This window comes from Mesoplodon densirostris, chromosome 16 (assembly GCF_025265405.1).
Source record: "Mesoplodon densirostris isolate mMesDen1 chromosome 16, mMesDen1 primary haplotype, whole genome shotgun sequence".
Taxonomy (NCBI): Eukaryota; Metazoa; Chordata; class Mammalia; order Artiodactyla; family Ziphiidae; genus Mesoplodon; species Mesoplodon densirostris.
This window is the reverse complement of record NC_082676.1, coordinates 42,131,707-42,152,250: the sequence shown is the minus strand read 5'-3', so window position 1 is coordinate 42,152,250 and position 20,544 is coordinate 42,131,707. Positions and strand designations below refer to the sequence as shown.

At 43.7% G+C, this 20,544-nt stretch overlaps 1 protein-coding gene across 1 annotated transcript in view; it reads right to left on the bottom strand.

The window, feature by feature from the left end:
• The window catches only part of GALNT17 (polypeptide N-acetylgalactosaminyltransferase 17), a 480,774-nt gene that overhangs the window by 220,948 nt on the left and 239,282 nt on the right, over positions 1-20,544 (bottom strand). Inside the window, exon 3 of the mRNA XM_060077976.1 lies at positions 14,970-15,136. Within this exon, the coding sequence (XP_059933959.1) occupies positions 14,970-15,136 (167 nt within the window). The remainder of the gene's footprint in view (positions 1-14,969; positions 15,137-20,544) is intronic.

Genomic DNA, 20,544 nt, shown 5'->3' with positions numbered 1-20,544 from the left:
CAACAGGTGAAGGGTTAAACAAACTTGGTAAACCCACACCATGGAACACTGTGCAGAAGGAAAAAGCCAATCACAAAGGTTATGGTTCAATTTACAGAATATTCTTGAAAAACCAAAATTATAGAGATGATGAACAGACTAGTGGTGTTAGGGGTGAGGTATGGGGAGTTGGGTGGTAATAAAGGGATACCATGGGGGAGTTTTGCGGTGATGGGGCAGTTCTGTATCTGAACCGTGGGGAATCTCACCTGTGATCAAATTGTATAGAAACACACACACACACGTTACACTGGTGAAATCAGAATAAGTTCTGATCATACAATTTGTGGATTGCACCAGAGTCAATTTATAGGTTGTGATTAATGCACTAGAGTTTAGCAAGATGTTACCAGTGGGGGAAACTAAGTGAAGGGCACATAAGACCCCTTGTACATTTGTGCAACTTCTTGTGAATCCAGAATTATTTCAAAATAACAAGGTTTTTTGTTGTCATCACTTTTTTTAAGCCAGTTAGCATACGAAGCTTTAGCCGGGGTTCTCACACTATCTCTTGGGTAAAAATATACACACTCCTTCTTCCCCTCTCCTCCCCATGGCCTAAAATACACAGGGAGGAATGTAAATGCGCAACCTAATTGTGATTACAGACCCACAGAGCAAATGCCGTCACATTGCAGTGATCTGGTTGGGGACAAAAACAAGTATTATTTCCAATCAGGAAGGCTCTTTACAAGCGGGGGAGAGGCAGATGCTGTTCCAGTAAGGAAGCCTGGCCCAGCGTGGAGCTGTGTGATAACAAGGTGTCTCTTGGCTACTTTACTCAGAGCCTCGACAACACAGGAAAAGTGTTATCTTCCTGAAACACAAGACCTCTCCTATCTCTGCAATTATAAACCAAGAAGAAAAGCAAACAATGTCAGTATGCCTTCTCCAAAATCCCTTTTGAAAGCCCAGAGGGTTGAACCTTCCACTGAAAAAAGTTCTAACTTGAGCCATCCTTCTTTCAACCGTTGAACACACCAACCAAGAGAAGAGTTTGATCAGGTGTGCTTGCTCCACGGGGAAATATTAGTGACAAGGTCTACGGCCACCAAGAGCTCTGAGAGATGCAAATCATGACGATTGGAGATAGGTGGTTTGGGGGACCTAAATCAAAACAACTACAGCATTGAAGCCAAGATATGTACAACAATGCCAAATACAAAAACTCCCAAGATGATGCCAGTGGAAGTAGAAAAAAACACTTTGCACACATGCAGTTTAAAGGAACATATTCAGCGATCCCTATAACTTGGTGTGCAAGGCACTGGGAACGTAGCACAGAAGGAACTATGGTTCTTGCTCTCAAGGGTCTTATGGTTTAGAGATGGGCAAGTGCACAGAGGCAATTCAGTGAGCCAAGTGTTGTGCCAAAGTACACACTGATGCCTGGGAGCAGAGACCCCCAACCCAGCCATACCTGGGAAATCCAGGAGGGCTTCCCAGTGGGAGTGACACATAAGTAGAATGTTGAGGAATAAGCTGGAGCTGGCAAATCAAATAACACCACAAGTGCACTCAACAGTTATGCCCTTTATTATACTGCCAGGACCTGTGCTACATGCTTTACAAGTATTACCTCGAAAGCTTGTAATTTAAACCCTGCATAAAAGCCACTATCATCCCCAATTTACTCAAGCTCAGAAAAGGTAGGTGACTTGGTCAAGACCTCCACATACTATTGCTTAAGGAAAAGAGGAAGAAAGTTTTTCAAAAGTAGTTTAAAACTATTGACAAGACATGTATTATATATAGAATCTTATGTATTAAAGATTGTAACAGTGGAAAAGAAGAAGCTTCTAATATTATTTCAACTTGATGGCTAAAGTTACCCCTCAGTTTGGAAGCCACAGTAAAATTCCACGGGAATCTGGGCTTGACATATCCAAAAGGTGAACTCAATCCCTCTCCAAAACCTATCCTACCGTACTCCTTATCTTAGTGGATGGCACCAACCTGTCCTGTCACCGGAGCCAGGACCCTGGGAGTCCTCTTTGACCCCTCCCTCCTCTTTACCCTCCTTCATAACCAATCAGTCCTCATGTGATTCAGCCTCAATGTTTCCAAATGTAAAATATTTTAGCGTATGAAAACAGGATATTTCAAATAAGTGGTGAGGATGAATTATTAAATACATTGAGATAACCATACTTTGAGACAAGGGTCTCTAGGTTAAAACTTTCTCACACCTGATACAAAAATATGTAATCTGTTGGAATTTATTTTGAAAAGAAATATTTACCTTTAAGAAAATATGCATGAATATTTGTACCTTCTAGGGATCATGAATAACTTTCTTAGGATGTTACTAAAGGAAAAGACTGATGGATTTGACTATATAAAAATGTAAATTTTATGCTTGTCTAAAAATACTGTAAACAAATTAAAGTGAAAGCTCAAATTGAGAGAAATATCTTTGAAATGAATGTAAAAAGTTTTTAAATATATACAAAGTTCTTATAAATTAATAAGATAAATATTCCAATAGAAAAAAAATGAGTGTCATTATTATTGGGCAAACCCCTAAAAAAGAAATATGGTCAAATGTATGAAAAAATGTTCAATATCACTAATATTCAAAAAATGCAGACCTAAAAATGATATGCCATTTTACACTCGTCAGAACAGCAAAGATGACAAAGATTAATAAGACTTGGTGTTGGTGAAGATACAGAGAAAGAGATAGTTTTGTATACTTTTCATGGGACAGTACACACATCTGGAGAACAAGTTATCAATTCCTATTAAAAGTTCCTAAAGGGCCTCCCTGGTGGCGCAGTGGTTAAGAGTCCACCTGCCGATGCAGGGGATACGGGTTCGTGCCCCGGTCTGGGAGGATCCCATATGCCGCGGAGCGGCTGGGCCCGTGAGCCATGGCCGCTGGGCCTGCGCATCCGGAGCCTGTGCTCCGCAACGGGAGAGGCCACAACAGTGAGAGGCCCACATACCGCAAAAAGAAAAAAAAAAAAAAAAAAAAAAGTTCCTAAAAATGAGTATGGAACTTCTGGGATAAGATAATAAATTTAACTCATGAATTGGACAAAAGTCACTGAAAACTACAATAAAGGGATTAAAAAAAATAAAATAAATCCATAACCTTCCAAGGGCAGAGAAGATACAAGACAAGACATCAACCATGAAGCTGGGGAGGCTGGAAAGCTGATTCACAGATGGACAGATGTGTCCGACCCCTCTGCTGTCAAACCCTGGAAGTCTAAGCACTCAGTATGTGTGTGTGTGTGTGTGTGTGTGTGTGTGTGTGTGTGTGTGTACATATATATAACAAACAATGTGAAATATTCCATTTTACTTTACAGTTCAGTGATATTAAGTACAATCACATTGTTGTGCAAGCACATTACCACCATCCATCTCCAGAACTTTTTCATCTTCCCAAACGGAAACTCTGTATGCATTAAACACTAACTCCCCATTTTCCCTCCCCCAGCCCCTGGCTGCCTAATCACCTCTTAAGAAGTAATCATGAGCAGACAACAGGCTCCCGGGAAGGGAGAAAAAGCCTCCAAGGTGGGAGATAGAAACTAAATAACAAGGAAAAAAAGCACCTTCTGGAAACAGAATACACAGGGAAAAAACTGAAAAACAAAACATTATTAATATCCTCCAAGGGATCAGAAAACATATTGCTTCCATTAAATAAAAACAATATGCTATAAAAAGGAACTTTCAGAGAATAAAAATGAGGACCTGGAAGCAGAATCATGATAGCAGATAAAAAAAACTGAATAGAATGGAAGGGAGATAAAATTGAAGAAAGCAAATATATCAGAGCAAAAAGATAAGGAAAGGTAAGCAAACAGAGAAAAGATAAGAAAATTGGGGGTTCAGTTTAGGAGGTTTAATAATGGAATACAGTGGGAGATGCTGAAAGAGATAACTGAGAAAAATGGGGAGGCATTATCAATTAAATATTCCAAGAAATTTTCTGAAAACTGACATTAGATTCCAGATTGAAGCCACTGTATGACTCACACCAAGGCTCATCATTGTGAATTTCCAAACTCTGCAAACAAAATGAAGATTCAAGCTTCCAGAAAGGAAGGAAACATGCAAAAGATCAGGAATCAGGACTCTTTTGTTTCTTCTAGAAAACACTGAAAGACAGAAGATAATGGAGCAAACCCATCAATATTCTGAAAGAAGGTGATATCTAACTCAATCAGGCCATCATTCACACAGAAGATTAGGAAAAAGCTTTCTTCAGACATGGATAATCTCAAAAGATTTTATCTTCCTTGTAATATTTCTCAAGAAACTTCTAGATGTTGAGTTTCACCAAAATCAGTATGTAAACCAAGAAAGAGAGAGGCATGGGGTCCAACATAGGTGGGGGGCAAAGGAGGTCTCCAGGAGGATGGGGAAGGGAGATAGATCCACCATGGCCAACCATCCACATGGGAGCAGTGTGGCTTGAGGCAGACGCATTGAGGGTTATCATTACTATCTCTCCTGCAACATGACCACACTTAAAGCTGAGGGTAGATCATCCGAATGAGTCTGGTCCCCATTCTTCCCTGTAATTAGATGTTCTGACCAGAGGCTGAGTAGGTTTGTGCTGGTTTTCCATGCCTGCTGCTTGGACCAGCTGAGGTCATTCATTTCATCCTTATGCTCTGACCTCCTCCTGAATGTAGGCAGCACGCCTTGATGAGGTCAGAACCAGAAAATAGAGGACACGTCATTCCATCTGTCCAGATTTTTGCCTTATACCCAGTACCTGGTTCACACGATAGCCCTGCCAGGTGCCCCCACTGGGGTAAGCCCTGTATTTCCCGGGGGTCATTGATGACCTAGCTGTCTCACCCAGAAGAGGCTTTTGTTTAACTCTTAGGAAAGCACAAAGGTCAATTTCTTGTTCTTGACATGGTAGGATAATGAGTATTTATTAGTAAGTACTTTTTTTTTTAAATAAAGGAGTCAGACAAATGAACCTATTTATGAAACAGAAACAGACTCATGCACATAGAGAACAGACTTGTGGTTGCCAAGGGGGAGGGGCTAGGAGAAGGATGGAGTGGGAGGTTGGGGTTAGCAGATGGAAGCTGTTATATAGAGAATGGATAAACAACAAGGTCCTACTGTATAGCACAGAGAACTACATTCAGTATCCTATGATAAAGCATAATGGAAAAGAATATTTAAAAAATGTATACATACGTACAACTGAATCACTTTGTTGTAGAGAAGAAATTAACACAATCTTGTAAATCGACTATACTTCTATTTAAAAAAAGAAAAAAAATTTTTAATAAAGTAAAGGAGTCAGGAAGACTAAGCAAAAAACAAACAAAAAAAGGTATCCAGATTGGAAAGCAACACATAAAATCATCACTATTTGAAGAGGATATGAAAGGAGAACGGTAAGTTAGTCACTGGACTGACTGAGCTTATGGTCTCTGAGGGACGCTGGGTAGCCCCCTAGGAGACAGAGGACACACAAGCGTGGAGCTTGGGGGATGGCTTTGGAGCTCCCCAGAATGTGCACAGTGGAGGAGGTTGCCCAGTGTATCCTGATGGTGAGAACCATGAGTGACCCCAACCGAAGCACAAAGCCGAGGAAAAGGACGACTGAAGGACAATCAGAAGACAGTGGTGCCAGGGCCTCCAGAGGAGAAAGATGCCAAGAAGGAAGCTGCCAGAAAATGTCAGATGTAGCCGGATTGGAGAAGGAAAGTGCCCACTGGATGTGGTGAGCAGTGATCTTGCCTGACTGATTTCAGTGTAATAATGCACAAAGGTAGGAAGAATTGCCTCTTACTTCGGATTAATTTAGGCTAATGTCAATATTCAAGCTGAATGAAACAAATGACTTGAAAAAACAAAAACTAAAAGGGAAAATCCCTGACTTGCCTGTGTACCCAGAGCCAGAGTTACCTGGCTTTATTCACACTTTCCCCAAGCCAGTCTTTTTTTTTTTTTTTTGGTAAGTTCTTTAAAAACCTCTTTTTTCTTTTTTTTAATTTATTTTTTTATACAGCAGGTTCTTATTAGTTATCTATTTTGTACATATTAGTGTATACATGTCAATCCCAATCTCCCAATTCATCCCACCACCACACCCCGACCACGCTTTCCCCCCTTGGTGTCCATACGTTTGTTCTCTACATCTGTGTCTCCATTTCTGCCCTGCAAACCGGTTCACTTGTACCATTTTTCTAGGTTCCACATATATATGTTAACATATGATATTTGTTTTCCTCTTTCTGACTTACTTCACTCTGTATGACAGTCTCTAGATCCATCCACATCTCTACAAATGACCCAATTTCATTCCTTTTTATGGCTGAGTAATATTCCATTGTATATATGTACCACATCTTCTTTATCCATTCATCTGTTGATGGGCATTTAGGTTGCTTCCATGACCTGGCTATTGTAAACAGTGCTGCAGTGAACATTGAGGTACATATGTCTTTTTGAATTATGGTTTTCTCTAGGTATATGCCCAGTAGTGGGATTGCTGGGTCATATGGTAATTCTATTTTTAGTTTTTTAAGGAACCTCCATACTGTTCTCCATAGTGGCTGTATCAATTTACATTCGCACCAACAGTGCAAGAAGGTTCCCTTTTCTCCACACCCTCCCCAGCATTTGTTATTTGTAGATTTTCTGATGATGCCCATTCTAACTGATGTGAGGTGATGCCTCATTGTACTTTTGATTTGCATTTCTCTAATACTTAGTGATGCTGAGCAGCTTTTCATGTGCTTCTTGGCTATCTGTGTGTCTTCTTTGGAGAAATGTCTATTTAGGTCTTCTGCCCATTTTTGGATTGGGTTGTTTGTTTTTTTAATATTGAGCTGCATAAGCTGTTTATATATTTTGGAGATTAACCCTTTGTCTGTTGTTCATTTTCAAATATTTTCTCCCATTCTGAGGGTTTTATTTTCATCTGGTTTATAATTTCCTTTGCTGTGAAAAAGCTTTTAAGTTTCATTGGGTCCCATTTGTTTATTTTTGTTTTTATTTCCATTACTCTAGGAGGTGGGTCAAAAAAGATCTTGCTGTCATTTATGTCAAAGAGTGTTCTTCCTATGCTTTCCGCTAAGAGCTTTATAGTGTCCGGTTGTTAATCCAGTTTGAGTTTATTTTTGTGTATGGTGTTAGGGAGTGTTCTAATTTTATTCTTTCACATGTAGCTGTCCAGTTTTCCCAGCATCACTTACTGAAGAGACTGTCTTTTCTCCACTGTATATCCTTGCTTCCTCTGTCACAGATTAGTTGACCACAGGTGTGTGGGTTTATCTCTGGGCTTTCTATCCTGTTCCATTGATATATATTTCTGTTTTTGTGCCAGTACCATATTGTCTTGATTACTGTAGCTTTGTAGTATAGTCTGAAGTCAGGGAGTCTGATTTCTCCAGCTTCGTTTTTTTTCCCTCAAAATTGCTTTGGCTATTTGGGGTCTTTTGTGTCTTGATACAAATTTTAAGACTTTTTTGTCTAGTTCTGTAAAAAAAAATGCCACTAGTAATTTGATAGGGATTGCATTGAATCTGTAGATTGCTTTGGGTAGTACTGACTGTACACAATATTGATTCTTCCAATGCAAGAACATGGTATATCTCTCCATCTGTTTGTGTCTTCTTTAACTTCTTTCATCAGTGTCTTATAGTTTTCTGCATACAGGTTTTTTACCTCCTTATGTAGGTTTATTCCTAGGTATTTTATTTTTTTTTTGTTGCAATGGTGAATGGGACTGTTTCCTTAATTTCTCTTTCTGATCTTTTGTTGTTAGCATATAGGAATGCAAGAGATTTCTGTGCATTAATTTTGTATCATGCAACTTTATTGATTAGCTCTAGTAGATTTCTGGTGGCATCTGTAGGATTTTCTATGTATAGTATCATGTCATCTACAAACAGTTACAGTTTTATTTCTTCTTTTCCAATTTGGATTCCTTTTATTTCTTTTTCTTCTCTGATAGCCATGGCTAAAACTTCCAAAACTATGTTGAATAATAGTGGCGAGAGTGGACATCCTTGTCTTGTTCCTGATCTTAGAAGAAATGCTTTCAGTTTTTCACCATTGACTATGATGTTTGCTGTGGGTTTGTTGTATATGGCCTTTATTATGTTGAGGTAGGTTCCCTCTGTGCCCACTTTCTAGAGAGTTTTTATTATAAATGGATGTTGAGTTTCGTCAAAAGCTTTTTCGGCATCTATTGAGACGATCATATGGTTTTTCTCCTTCAATTTGTTAATATGGTGCATCACATTGATTGATTTGCATACATTGAAGAATCCTTGCATCCCTGGGATAAATCCCACTTGATCATGGTGTATGATCCTTTTAATGTATTCTTGGATTCTGTTTGCTAGTAGTTTGTTGAGGATTTTTGCATCTATATTCATCAGTGATATTGGTCTGTAATTTTCTTTTTTTGTAGTATCTTTGTCTGGTTTTGGTATCAGGGTGATGGTGGCCTCGTAGAATGAGTTTGGGGGTGTTCCTTCCTCTGCAGTTTTTTGGAAGAGTTTGAGAAGGATGGATGTTAGCTCTTCTCTAAATGTTTGATAGAATTCACCTGTGAAGCCATCTGGTCCTGGACTACTGTTTGTTGGAAGATTTCTAATCAGTTTCAATTTCATTACTTGTGATTGGTTGGTTCATATTTTCTATTTCTTCCTGGTTCAGTCTTGGAAGGTTATACCTTTCTAAGAATTTGTCCATTTCTTCCAGGTTGTCCATTTTATTGGCATACAGTTGCTTGTAGTAGTCTCTTATGATGCTTTGTATTTCTGTGGTGTCCGTTGTAACTTCTCCTTTTTCCTTTCTAATTTTAGTGATTTGTGTCCTCTCCCTCTTTTTGATGAGTCTGGCTAATGGTTTATCAATTTTGTTTATCTTCTCAAAGAACCAGCTTTTAGTCTTATTGATCTTTGTTATTTTTTTCTTTGTTTCTATTTCATTTATTTCTGCTCTGATCTTTATGATTTCTTTCCTTCTACTAACTGTGGGTTTTGTTTGTTCTTCTTTCTCTAGCTCCTTTAGGTGTAAGGTTAGATTGTTTATTTGAGATTTTTCTTGTTTCTTGAGGTAGGCTTGTATTGCTATAAACTTCCCTCTTAGAACTACTTTTGCTGCATCCCATAGGGTTTGGATCATCATGTTTTCATTTTCATTTGTCTCTAGGTATTTTTTGATTTCCTCTTTGATTTCCCCAGTGATCTCTTGGTTATTTAGGAATGTATTGTTTAGCCTCCACATGTTTGTGTTTTTTATGGTTTTCTTTCCTGTAATTGATTTCTAATCTCAGTGTTGTGGTCGGAAAAGATGCTTGATGTGATTTCTATTTTCTTAAATTTACTGAGGCTTGATTTGTGACCCAAGATGTAATCTATCCTGGAGCATGTTCCATGTGCACTCGAGAAAAAGTGTAATCTGCTCTGTTTGGATGGAATGTCCTATAAATATCAATTAAATCTATCTGGTCTATTGTGTCATTTAAAGCTTGTGTTTCCTTATTAATTTTCTGTCTGGATGATCTGTCCATTGGTGTGAGGTGTTAAAGTCCCCCACTATTATTGTGTTACTTTCAATTTCCTCTTTTATAACTGTTAGCATTTGCCTTATGTATTGAGGTGCCCCTATGTTGGGTGCATATATATTTATAATTGTTATATCTTCTTGGATTGATCCCTTGATCATTATGTAGTGTCCTTCCTTGTGTCTTGTAAATTCTTTATTTTAAAGTCAATTTTATCTGATATGAGTATTGTTACTCCAGCTTTCTTTTGATTTCCACTTGCATGGAATATCTTTTTCCATCCCCTCACTTTCAGTCTGTATGTGTCCCTAGGTCTGAAGTGGGTCTCTTGTAGACAGCATATATATGGGTCTTGTTCTTGTGTCCATTCAGCGAGCCCGTGTCTTTTGGTTGGAGCATTTAATCCATTCACATTGAAGGTAGTTATCAATATGTATGTTCCTATTACCACTTTTTAAATTATTTTGGGTGTTTTTGTAGGTCCTTTTCTTCTCTTGTGTTTCCCATTTAGAGAAGTTCCTTTAGCATCTGTTGTAGAGCTCGTTTGGTGGTGCTGAATTATCTTAGTTTTTGCTTGTCTGTAAAGCTTTTGATTTCTCTGTTGAATCTGAATAAGATCCTTACCAGGTAGAGTAATCTTGGTTGTAGGTTCTTCCCTTTCATCACTTTAAATATATTGTGCCACTCCCTTATGGCTTGTAGAGTTTCTGCTGAGAAATCAGTGGTTAACCTTATGGGAGTTCCCTTGCATGTTATTTGTCATTTTTCCCTTGCTGCTTTTAATAATTTTTCATTGTCTTTAATCGTTGTCAATTTGATTACTATGTGTCTCGGCGTGTTTCTCCTTGGGTTTATCCTGCCTGGGACTCTCTGCGCTTCCTGGACTTGGATGGCTATTTCTTTTCCCATGTTAGGGAAGTTTTCGACTGTAATCTCTTCAAATATTTTCTCGGGTCCTTTCCCTCTCTCTTCTTCTGGGACCCCTATAATGCAAATGTTGGTGTGCTTAGTGTTGTCCCAGAGGTTTCTTAGGCTGTCTTCATTTCTTTTCATTCTTTTTTCTTTATTCTGTTCCGTGGCAGTGATTTCCACCATTCTGTCTTCCAGGTCACTTATCCATTCTTCTGCCTCAGTTATTCTGCTAACTGATTCCTTCTAGTGTATTTTTCATTTAAGTTATTGTATTGTTCATCTCTGTTTGTTTGTTCTTTAATTCTTCTAGGTCTTTGTTAAACATTTCTTGCATCTTCTTGATCTTTGCCTCCAATCATTTTCCAAGGTCCTGGATCATCTTCACTATTATTATTCTGAATTCTTTTTCTGGAAGGTTGCCTATCTCCACCTCATTTAGTTGTTTTTCTGGTGTTTTATCTTGTTCCTTCATCTGGGTACATATTCTTCTGCCTTTTCATTTTGTCTATCTTTCTGTGAATGTGGTTATCATTCCACAGGCTGCAGGATTGTAGTTCTTCTTGCTTCTGCTGTCTGCCCTCTGAAAAGCCTCTTCTTCCTTGAATATATGTGATAACATGGAAGTGGAGGGCTGCAGTTTCCACCTGAGCCATTCTTGACTAGCCTGAGAATGGACCATTCTACCCTCATTAAAATGATGGTTGCAGAACTTTTTCTTAATAAAAAGGGAGGTATTATGCTTCACAGTTCAGAGGAGAAAAAAAATAACATTAACTTGTTTTTACTATAGGATCTTAACGTAAAACATGCATTGAAAAAAAGAGGGTGAGAACACAGGCAAATGAGCAGTTGCTTCTGGTTAGTCTCTTCAGTATTTGTTTTTGTCCAATTATATGTGCTTTTTGATAAATTCAAATGTCCCTACAAAGAGCGTGATTACTTTTAAGATCAGAAAAAAAAATTGGTTAAGGCTGGAAAAAAACTGTTTTAATCAAATTCAAACAGAAGGTAAGCAGGGATAACAATATTAATGTTAGACAAACTAAATTCAAGGCAGGGGGGAAAAAGTATGCTTTTAAGATAAAGGGAGCATTACATAATGGTAACAACCACTGCTAATAGTGAAGCCATTTTGATACAAATCTACAGTTGCCAAAGAAACTGACAACAAGATACAGAAATCAAACATTATTAGGAACACAGGAAGGAGTAGTCATTGTAGGAGGAGATGTTAAAACACCATTATCAAAAAGACTTAAAAAAATAAACTCATAGTCTAGCTAAACACACAAAGCTGATGTATGGCAGGAATTCAACTTCATGATTATAGAGTAGGGGTATCTTTTCAAGTGTGTATAGAACATATACAAAATTTGTTAATACTAGTCACAAAGAAAAAAAAATGTTAACTTCCTCTTCCAATTAAAGAGAAGGCACTTCTAGCCTGGAGAAAATATAGAGGCTAGAGCTGGGGAAAGAAAACAGGGAAACGATATTAATGTAGTCCACTCTGGGTTCCCCAGGTATCTCGGGGGACAGGGGAGGATGAATGGGAATTAACCTTATGATCAGACTGAAACAAATACCTCTTCCCTACTTTTTCTCACCCATTAAACATCTTCATTTAGGCCTGAAGTGTGAACCACTGAAATGGTACTTAACCCAGTGGGTCTCAAAGTGTGGTCCCTACACCAGCAGCATCACTGGAGAACTAGTGAGAAATGCAAATTCTCAGACCCACCCCAGACCTCTTGATGCAGAACTTCCTCCAGGTCAGGGTTCCAGGAGGTTCTGATGTGAAAGCATCTGATGCTAAAGGTGTATATAAATACCCCAGCTCCCTCACCCTTGAGCAGGTCAACTCTTGAGGGGTGGGTTTTACGCTGGCTTTGCCTTCCCTTCCTTATCCTATTTCCCCACTCCTCTAATGATGCACTTTACCTCCCAAATAAACTAATGCACTCAAATCTTAGTTTCAGGGGCTGTTCTGGGGGAACCCACACTAAGACATCTACTGGAGACCCCCATTCTCACAGAGTTTGTGTTCTGGTTGAGACTGACCTGTTCTTACATTTCTTCCTCTTGGGCTGGGTCTGCTGAGATTTCCTCGGGGAAAGGAGCCCCACTGGTAGTGAGTCCTCACCCCAATTCAGTCCAGCACTTACTGTTTGCTTTCTTCTCTGGGTCTGCTAGCTCTTCTCTGCACCACCTCTGGTCACTTTGTTGCCTGCCCCTGCTAGCCCTTTCCCAGCCCTATTCAGGTTCATCATTTACTCCCTGGCTGGGTTGTAACAGGGAAGAACAAATCTGACTCCATATTAGATCTGTTCCTTTTACTTTAACCTTTGTGCTCTGTTGCCTGTGTTTAGTCATGCTGGCTCTTCACCTCTTGTAAAAGAATGTTGCCTTTAGCCTGATATACAGGATAGTCTATTTTCAAGGCTCTGACCTTTAAGGGTATAACATTTTTCCATTCATGTAGTGATAAAGAGTTGCAGAACAGAATAACATTTGTCTTGGAGGTTTAGAGGAACATCCTGACCTGGCCTACATGGACAACTACAAGAACAAAGGATTCTGACACCGAGAAGTTTGCAACAACTAATCATGGCCTTTAAAAGTGCTTTGCTGAAATCCTTCAAGGAGGTTGGGTGGTTTTTTGGCATGAGCCACCTGTCTCCTTGAATGGCCCTGCAATAAACCTTTCTCTGCTCCAAACCCTGACGTTTCGGTTTGTTTGGCCTCACTGTGAGTCGGGCACATGAACTTGTATTCGGTAATAGGGTGAGACTCACCCTGGCTACCAGCCAGGCCCTGTGAAACCAAGTCCTGCCCAGTACTGGGAGTCCAGCTATGAAAGGCACAGCGATCTCATGTGCTATGTGCTACAGGAGGATACAGGGAGCTGAGGCAGCACAGAGCAAGGGTCTTAGGATGTCAGCAAAGGAATCTCCCAGGAAGTGACACATAGGGGACACCCGGGGGATGAGAGGGATTTAGCCAGCAAACGGAGGGAGGAAGTAGGAGTCAGGAATCCCTGCAGAGGGTTTGGAAGTACAGCTGAAGCCAGAGGTCTGCAGGGGCACACAGAGAGGGGCTGTAGAGAAGGCCACTGTTAGCCATGACTTTGCTGGCTGACTTAGAGGATTCAGGGAACTGAAAGAACCTCCTTCTCCCAAGAAGACTCTCAACGTAAGTTTTAAAATAAGGATGTGAAAAATCCAGCAAATGAACCATTAGTCCTCAACATTTGAAGGCCCGGGAGATGGTGATGCCCTGATGGGTGTAATGCTGGGTCCAGACCCACTCAAACACTTCACTGGTAACAATCAGCTGGTTCAGAAGGGTCAGGGGGACTTCAACTCCTGGGCCGATGAAACGTGAGCTCATTGGAGCTCCTGAAGATACTCAGGTTTCCAACAGGACCCATGACACTGTCCTGCCCTTCCTCACCCTCTCCTGGCCAGGGAGCACGGGGTAATCTTCTGCTGATCACACCGAGAGCAAGGGGTTCAGCCTGCTCCTAATCTTTCAGGTGCTCTGAAGATAAGCCTCCTTGGCCTTAAGCATGCACACTGGCTGTCTTTCTTTGATGTCATCGGCTTGTGTGGGTTTCTCCCTGCAGTGAATTTTTTAGGCTGGGATCCAACACAAAGGTACAATTAGCCAAAGCAACCCCCCTACCACCACTTTCATACTAGGCCTCCGTCTCCAAGGACTTCAAAGGAGTTTTGATATTGTCATATAACAAATATAAAAAGTATTTGTTATATTTTTTAACTGAGCCATCATTCCTAGTAGAACTGAACTCCTAAAGACATGCAAACCGGGCTTCCCTGGTGGCGCAGTGGTTGAGAGTCCGCCTGCCAATGCAGGGGATACGGGTTCCTGCCCCGGTCTGGGAGGATCCCGCGTACCGCGGAGCGGCTGGGCCCGTGAGCCGTGGCCGCTGAGCCTGCGCGTCCGGAGCCTGTGCTCCGCAACGGGAGAGGCCACAACAGTGAGAGGTCCGCGTACTGCAAAAAAAAAAAAAAAAAAAAAAAAAAGACCTGCAAACCCTGTGCATTTCTACCGACAGTCACTTTGGCCACAGTGGCCCAGAGGGGAATTCTGATGTACGAACAACAGATCCCATCCCAAGACAGAATTTCCCTTTTTCTTCTGCCTCTGGGAGAAGGACCAAGGAGATGGGATCGGGGGTGGGGATCGTGGAGGAATTCAGCTCTTCAGTGTCATCTGCTTTCGGTAATGTGAAGAGGGGAAACGAGTCCAGACACATAACCAGTAGTTTATTCTTAAGAGCCCTAGAGGACTCAAGGACTAATTACCTAGTGTTTACCTGGATTTCTTCCCCCCAAACAGCCCCCCATTCTCCAGCTATGCCCCAGGGACAGAAGACAAATTCACTTGGGCTCAGGATGGAATGAAAGTGACCCTTCCCCCCGCTGACCTCGTGTGCTTGCACTGTCTTCTCCAAAAATTGCCTGCAGGTTGGCGGCCCCCATACCTTCATCACTGTTGTCGTCCACCAGGATGATTTCCTTCAGCAGGTGGGTCGGCGTGTGGTTGACCGCGCTGTGAACTGACCGCAGGATCACCGACAGGGCCTCGTTCACGAAGATAAATATGATGGATATCTGGGGCAGCCCCTCGGGGTACTTCAGCTCCTTACACCTGGGGGAAGACAGCAGGGGACAGCAGAGTCAGGAAAGGGCAAGGAACGGGCACTGCGGCTGCACACAGTAAGGCCGTCAGCCCAGTCCTGGTACACGTCCTCCCAAGGTGAGAATCGTTGGTTCCCTCTTGGCCTCTCTTGGCTCATATCTGAGAATAAAACCTAAGGAGGAGACAGTTAAGAAATCCAGGGCTTCCCTGGTGGCGCAGTGGTTGAGAGTCCGCCTGCCAATGCAGGGGACACAGGTTCGTGCCCCGGTCCGGGAAGATCCCACATGCCGCGGAGTGGCTGCGCCCGTGACCCATGGCCACTGAGCCTGCATGTCCGGAGCTTGTGCTCCGCAACGGGAGAGGCCACAGCAGTGAGAGGCCCGCATACTGCAAAAAAAAAAAAAAAAAAAGAAATCCAGCTCCGCTTCTCCCAAATGTACCACCCCACAGGAATGAGAAGCATCAGTCTTGGGCACACATCGACTGTTTCCCAGGCTGCCACACCCACACATACCCCCTGGTCTCACTTCGGCGCACACCTGCCCGACTTCCCACTCCAGGCTCCTGCATTTCCTTCCTCGGAGCCCGCTTTGCTGCCTTCTGAGCAACTGCCTCACCCCCATCATTTCTCATCCAGAGGCAGCTGGGAGAGGATGTATAAATACCCCAGCTCCCTCGGCCCTTGAGGTGGTTGACTCTGAGGGGTGGGTTTTACACTGGCTCCCAGAGTTTCCCCCAGTGGGATTAAGCTCCATCACCCACGGGAGCAATCTGCATAACACCCTCTTTTGGGGACACCTTCCCTTCTCAGTCCTACTTCCCCTTAGTGGAGCTCTCTTCATTGCCCATATAAACTAATGCACTCAAATCTTTGTTTCACGGTCTGCTTCTGGGAGGACCCAAACTAAGACATCTATCGGACCTACCAAGTACCCAGCACTGTACAGGAGACCTTTGCTCTCATGGAGCTTACACTCTGGGAAAAGACATGAAACACACATGAAATTTATCATCATCAAGGAAGAGGGGCCTCTACCTGCTAGGACTGTGCTGCCTGACACACCCTAACTCTTCTTGCAAGCGTTCCTAGAATCTCCCTGGGGACTGGAAATGTGACCACCTGCCTAAGAGGTCCTCCCTTCTAATATCCAACAACTCCCCCATACCAGAAGACAGGGTGAAAGAGAATGTTTTTCATCCAGGCTGGACTCAGGGGCGTAGGGCTTGGGCCTCCCTGGGGGCGCCCAGTGATGTAAGAGATGACTGGTACCTAGGGAACCGGCTCTGCATGACTCAGTGATGGAAGCACCAGCACTCTGTCCTGGGAGCACTAGGGAATTTGGTTTTATGCACAGTCTGAGCCACATCAGAAATACCAAGTGGAAACAGAGCAGAATGGAATACAGAGCTAGTGCATTTCAACGCACCCCCCTCCTCTCTGTGTGAGACTGTACAGTATACGGCACAATGTGTTCCAGAGCAAAACAAAGGGAACAAGATGAAGGGATGGAGTGAAAGGGAAGCAGCACTGAAGAGAGAGCAAGAAATACAGCTGTTTTTTTATGCTGAACAGCTTGGGCTGTGTTGGGCCATATTAATCATGTAGGCAATTTTCAGAAGAAAATAAAGTTTTGTTACAATATGCATTTGTGTCTCCTAGAGGAGATCGTCCAGGGATCCATTGATCACGCAGCCTCATTTTTACCTCGATGCTGTAAATTCACTTCTGGGGGCTGCCGAGGAGATTAGAATGGTTATTGATGGGCTCGCGGGCAGTTGGAGGGGATCATCTCATTTACTGCGTGGTGAGCCGGGGGAGGAGGGCACATCCCAGAAGGTCCCTTGGAGCCTCCCTGACAGGGCCAGCAGCCATCCTGAGCCTGGCAGGCCAGCAGCTGCTCCTTCTCGGCCCGTTCCTCACCATACATGCGAGCACCCCGCCCGTACACACGTACCTACTCTGACATGCACTCCTGGGCCTGGTTTCTTTCTTTCTTTCTTTCTTTTTTGGCTGCACCACTTGGCATTTGGGATCTTAGTTCCCTGACCAGGGATCAAACCCATGCCCCCTGCATCGGAAGCGGGGAGTCTTAACCATTGGACCACCAGGGAAGTCTCAGGGCCTTTTGTTTTTAAACAGATTCTGGCCCTTGAAATTAAGAAGACAAAAGGCCAAACTGCATCGTACCAGCACCGTCTTCTCCAGCTACAGGCGATGGGGTCAGGCTGCCATTAAGGCTGAGTGGTGGGTTAAGCCTCTTGGCCGGAGCAGGCAATTCCCTCTGCTGAGATGGGACTCGTGGGCCCCCGGTCCTGCCCCTTCACGGTCAAGGTGGCCATTCAGTAAATCATGGGGGAATCTCAGAAGCAAGAAGCTCTCTGCCACACATTGAACCTGTCACCCTGGGCACAGTGCTCATGTTTTTTTCATCTCTAAAACTGTCAAGGGCTTCCCTGGTGGTGCAGTGGTTGAGAGTCTGTCTGCCGATGCAGGGGACAGGGGTTCGTGCCCCGGTCTGGGAAGATCCCACATGCCATGGAGTGGCTGGGCCCGTGAGCCATGGCTGCTGAGCCTGCGCATCCGGAGCCTGTGCTCCGCAACGGGAGAGGCCACAACAGTGAGAGGCCCGCATACCGCCAAAAAAAAAAAAAAAAAGAAACCTGTCAAAATAATCCTCACTGTATTTAGTTCTAGGTGCCTGGCTAAGGTCCTCATAAGGATCAGGTGAGACCAGCCTTGGAGAGCCCTGGGAAAATGCAATGTACCAACCGATGGAAAGACCAGCCTGCCTGCCCGGCCCCTCCATCCTCCCTCCTGCCTCCTCTGATCCCTTTTGTAGACTTCCCATTACCATGGGCCAGGCTTCCAGAGTTTTCACTCAACCCAAACCCTGCAGGACCCACCCAGGACTCTGCTCCCAAAAGGGCTCCGGGCTCCAACCTCGCCCAGCTCACAGCGATTCACCTTTCCTGTGCCCAACATCTCAGGGTTTCCCAATAGGCAGACAATATGAATACGGTCATTATCAAAATCAACATGGTTTTGTTGCTGTAGAGAGGCAGACTCTACCTTAAAAAAATCTCTAAGCCTGGCTTATGGCCTGATATGCAGGAGCGGCCACAATATGCTGGAGAGATAGAAAACTGAGGCCATAAAGCACCTGCTGTAAAGAGGAGGCATAGACTGAAACATACATTACTTCCGATCAGACACCCAAGGCCCAAGGCAGCAGATGAGTGCGGGAAGGGAGATCAAGGATGGATGATGAAAAGGAAACAGGGAGGCCACACAGGCCTTAGAAATACTAGAGACTGCACAGAGGAAGAGAACAGGTATGGCTCCTGCCCCTGGAGTTGACGCTGGACCAATCCTCCCTGTGGCCTGATGATGCTCAGATGGTGTTTCCAAACCACACAGATCTGGGTATCCACACCCTGCAGACTAGGGCTGACATGAAAGAAGCATCCCCCCCTCATTTCCGAGTTCCTGCAGAGCTGACCAGGTGGAGGGTGCTCAGTGCCAAGGTGGTGTGCAATGGCCCACAGGCAGGCAGATCTGGGGAAGGGAGCAGGCAGCTCAGCTCAGCACCCAGCCTCGTCTTTATATCATGGAACATACAGAATCAGATATGTTTCCTGCCTCCGCAACTGCAAAATCCAGGTGAACGAGAGAAACCCGGAAGGTCGTGTGGATAAAAGAACAGGTTCCAGATTTGAAAGATACCTGGGGAGGGGCCAGCATGTCACAGAAACTGCAAAATAACTAAAAATCCACAGGGCTTTGTGGGCGTCCTCTAGAAACACAGACTCAGAGATGGGTCCCAGAAATTTCCTTTCAATAACTAGTCAGTAAGAAATAAACAATCTTGGGACTTCCCTGGTGGCACAGTGGTTAAGAATCCACCCTCCAATGTGGGCGACACGGATTCGAGCCCTGGTCCGGGAAGACCCCACATGCTGCGGAACAACTAAGCCCGTGCACCACAACTACTGAGCCTGCGCTGTACAGCCCGCAAGCCACAACTACTGAGCCCATGTGCCACAACTACTGAAGTCTGTGCGCCTAGAGTCCGTGCTCCACAACAAAAGAAGCCACCACAGTGAGAAGTCCACGCACCGCAACGAAAACCCAATGCAGTCATAAATAAATAAATTTATAAAAGAAAGGAAAGAAATAAACAACCTTTTGTCTGAAAGAAAATGGTTGGCGGGAAAACTATCTTAAGGTCTGGATCAATTCCAATCAAAGCTCCAGGCCAGGAGGGGAGCTACAAAGAAATTCAAGACCAGGTTCCTCTCCTCAAAAGGCTAACAAGGGACCAGATTCTCTGTGAAGCTGTCCTCCCAGAGAAAAGACGGCAGAGACCAATAACCAACCAAGTGATGTCTCTTAGACACCTTACCACTGTCCATCTGTCTATCTGTCCGGGATGCCTCCGTGAACTCCGGAACTGCCTGAGAGTAACCACCATCCCCCCTCCCTCATCCTCCTCACCCCAGAGTCACTGGCATTGACTTCACTTAGCACCAAAAGTGCCCGTGCTCTTCCTTCACTGATGCTGAGTAAGAAGAGTTCGGGAGACTGGGCCGCCTCTGGGAACCCACTAGAGAGTCAAGTGCCACGATCAAGGGTCAAGGTCTCCAGCAGGGAAGAAATCAAAGCCCAAAGAAACGCCCACGCCCTCTTAGAAGCAGAGCCCTGCCCACGAACACCTCTGAGGGCAACAAGTTCTATGACCACAATGTGATACAGGTAAGAGGTATCAAAACACACTTGTGACCCAGTCTGCCAACCTGGAAACAAAAAGAGGACCCCCAAAGATCCCCATCATTGTAAAAATATTTAGATGCAACCTCTAGGAGACCCAGAAGATCACAGATAATTACGTTGATAATAATAACCAACACTTCATAGTACAGGTGCCAAAAACTGCTGGAAGCTTCCCTGTGCTGTACTATCTCATTTAGTATGAAAACGATCCTATAAGGTAGGCAGTATTTTCATCCTCATTTCACAGCTGAGGAAACTGGGGCACAGAGAGGTGAAGTCACTTGCCCTAAGTCACACAGCAAGTCTGAAAAGCTGCAGGGGTGCCTGGACGTGAACATCACCATCTGACTTTTAGACTCTTGCAAACGCCCCTGCGTGCCCAAGGCAGGGTGTGGTAGCTACAAGAGACAAGCCTCTACACAATTTTCAGCCCAGCCCCTTCCTAGCTGGGGGGTCTTGGCTAACCTGTTTGGTCTCTCTGAGCCTCAGCTTCCTTTTCTCTTCCCTAAAAGCCCCAACGAGGTGGCGGTCCTCCGTGGCCAGCTGCACCATACCCAAGCGCTGCTGGGGGAAGACTGCAGACCAGGAGAGGTCCCTTCAAGTGGGATGGGTGAGCAGAAGCCAGCCTCATCATCCCCGGGGGCTG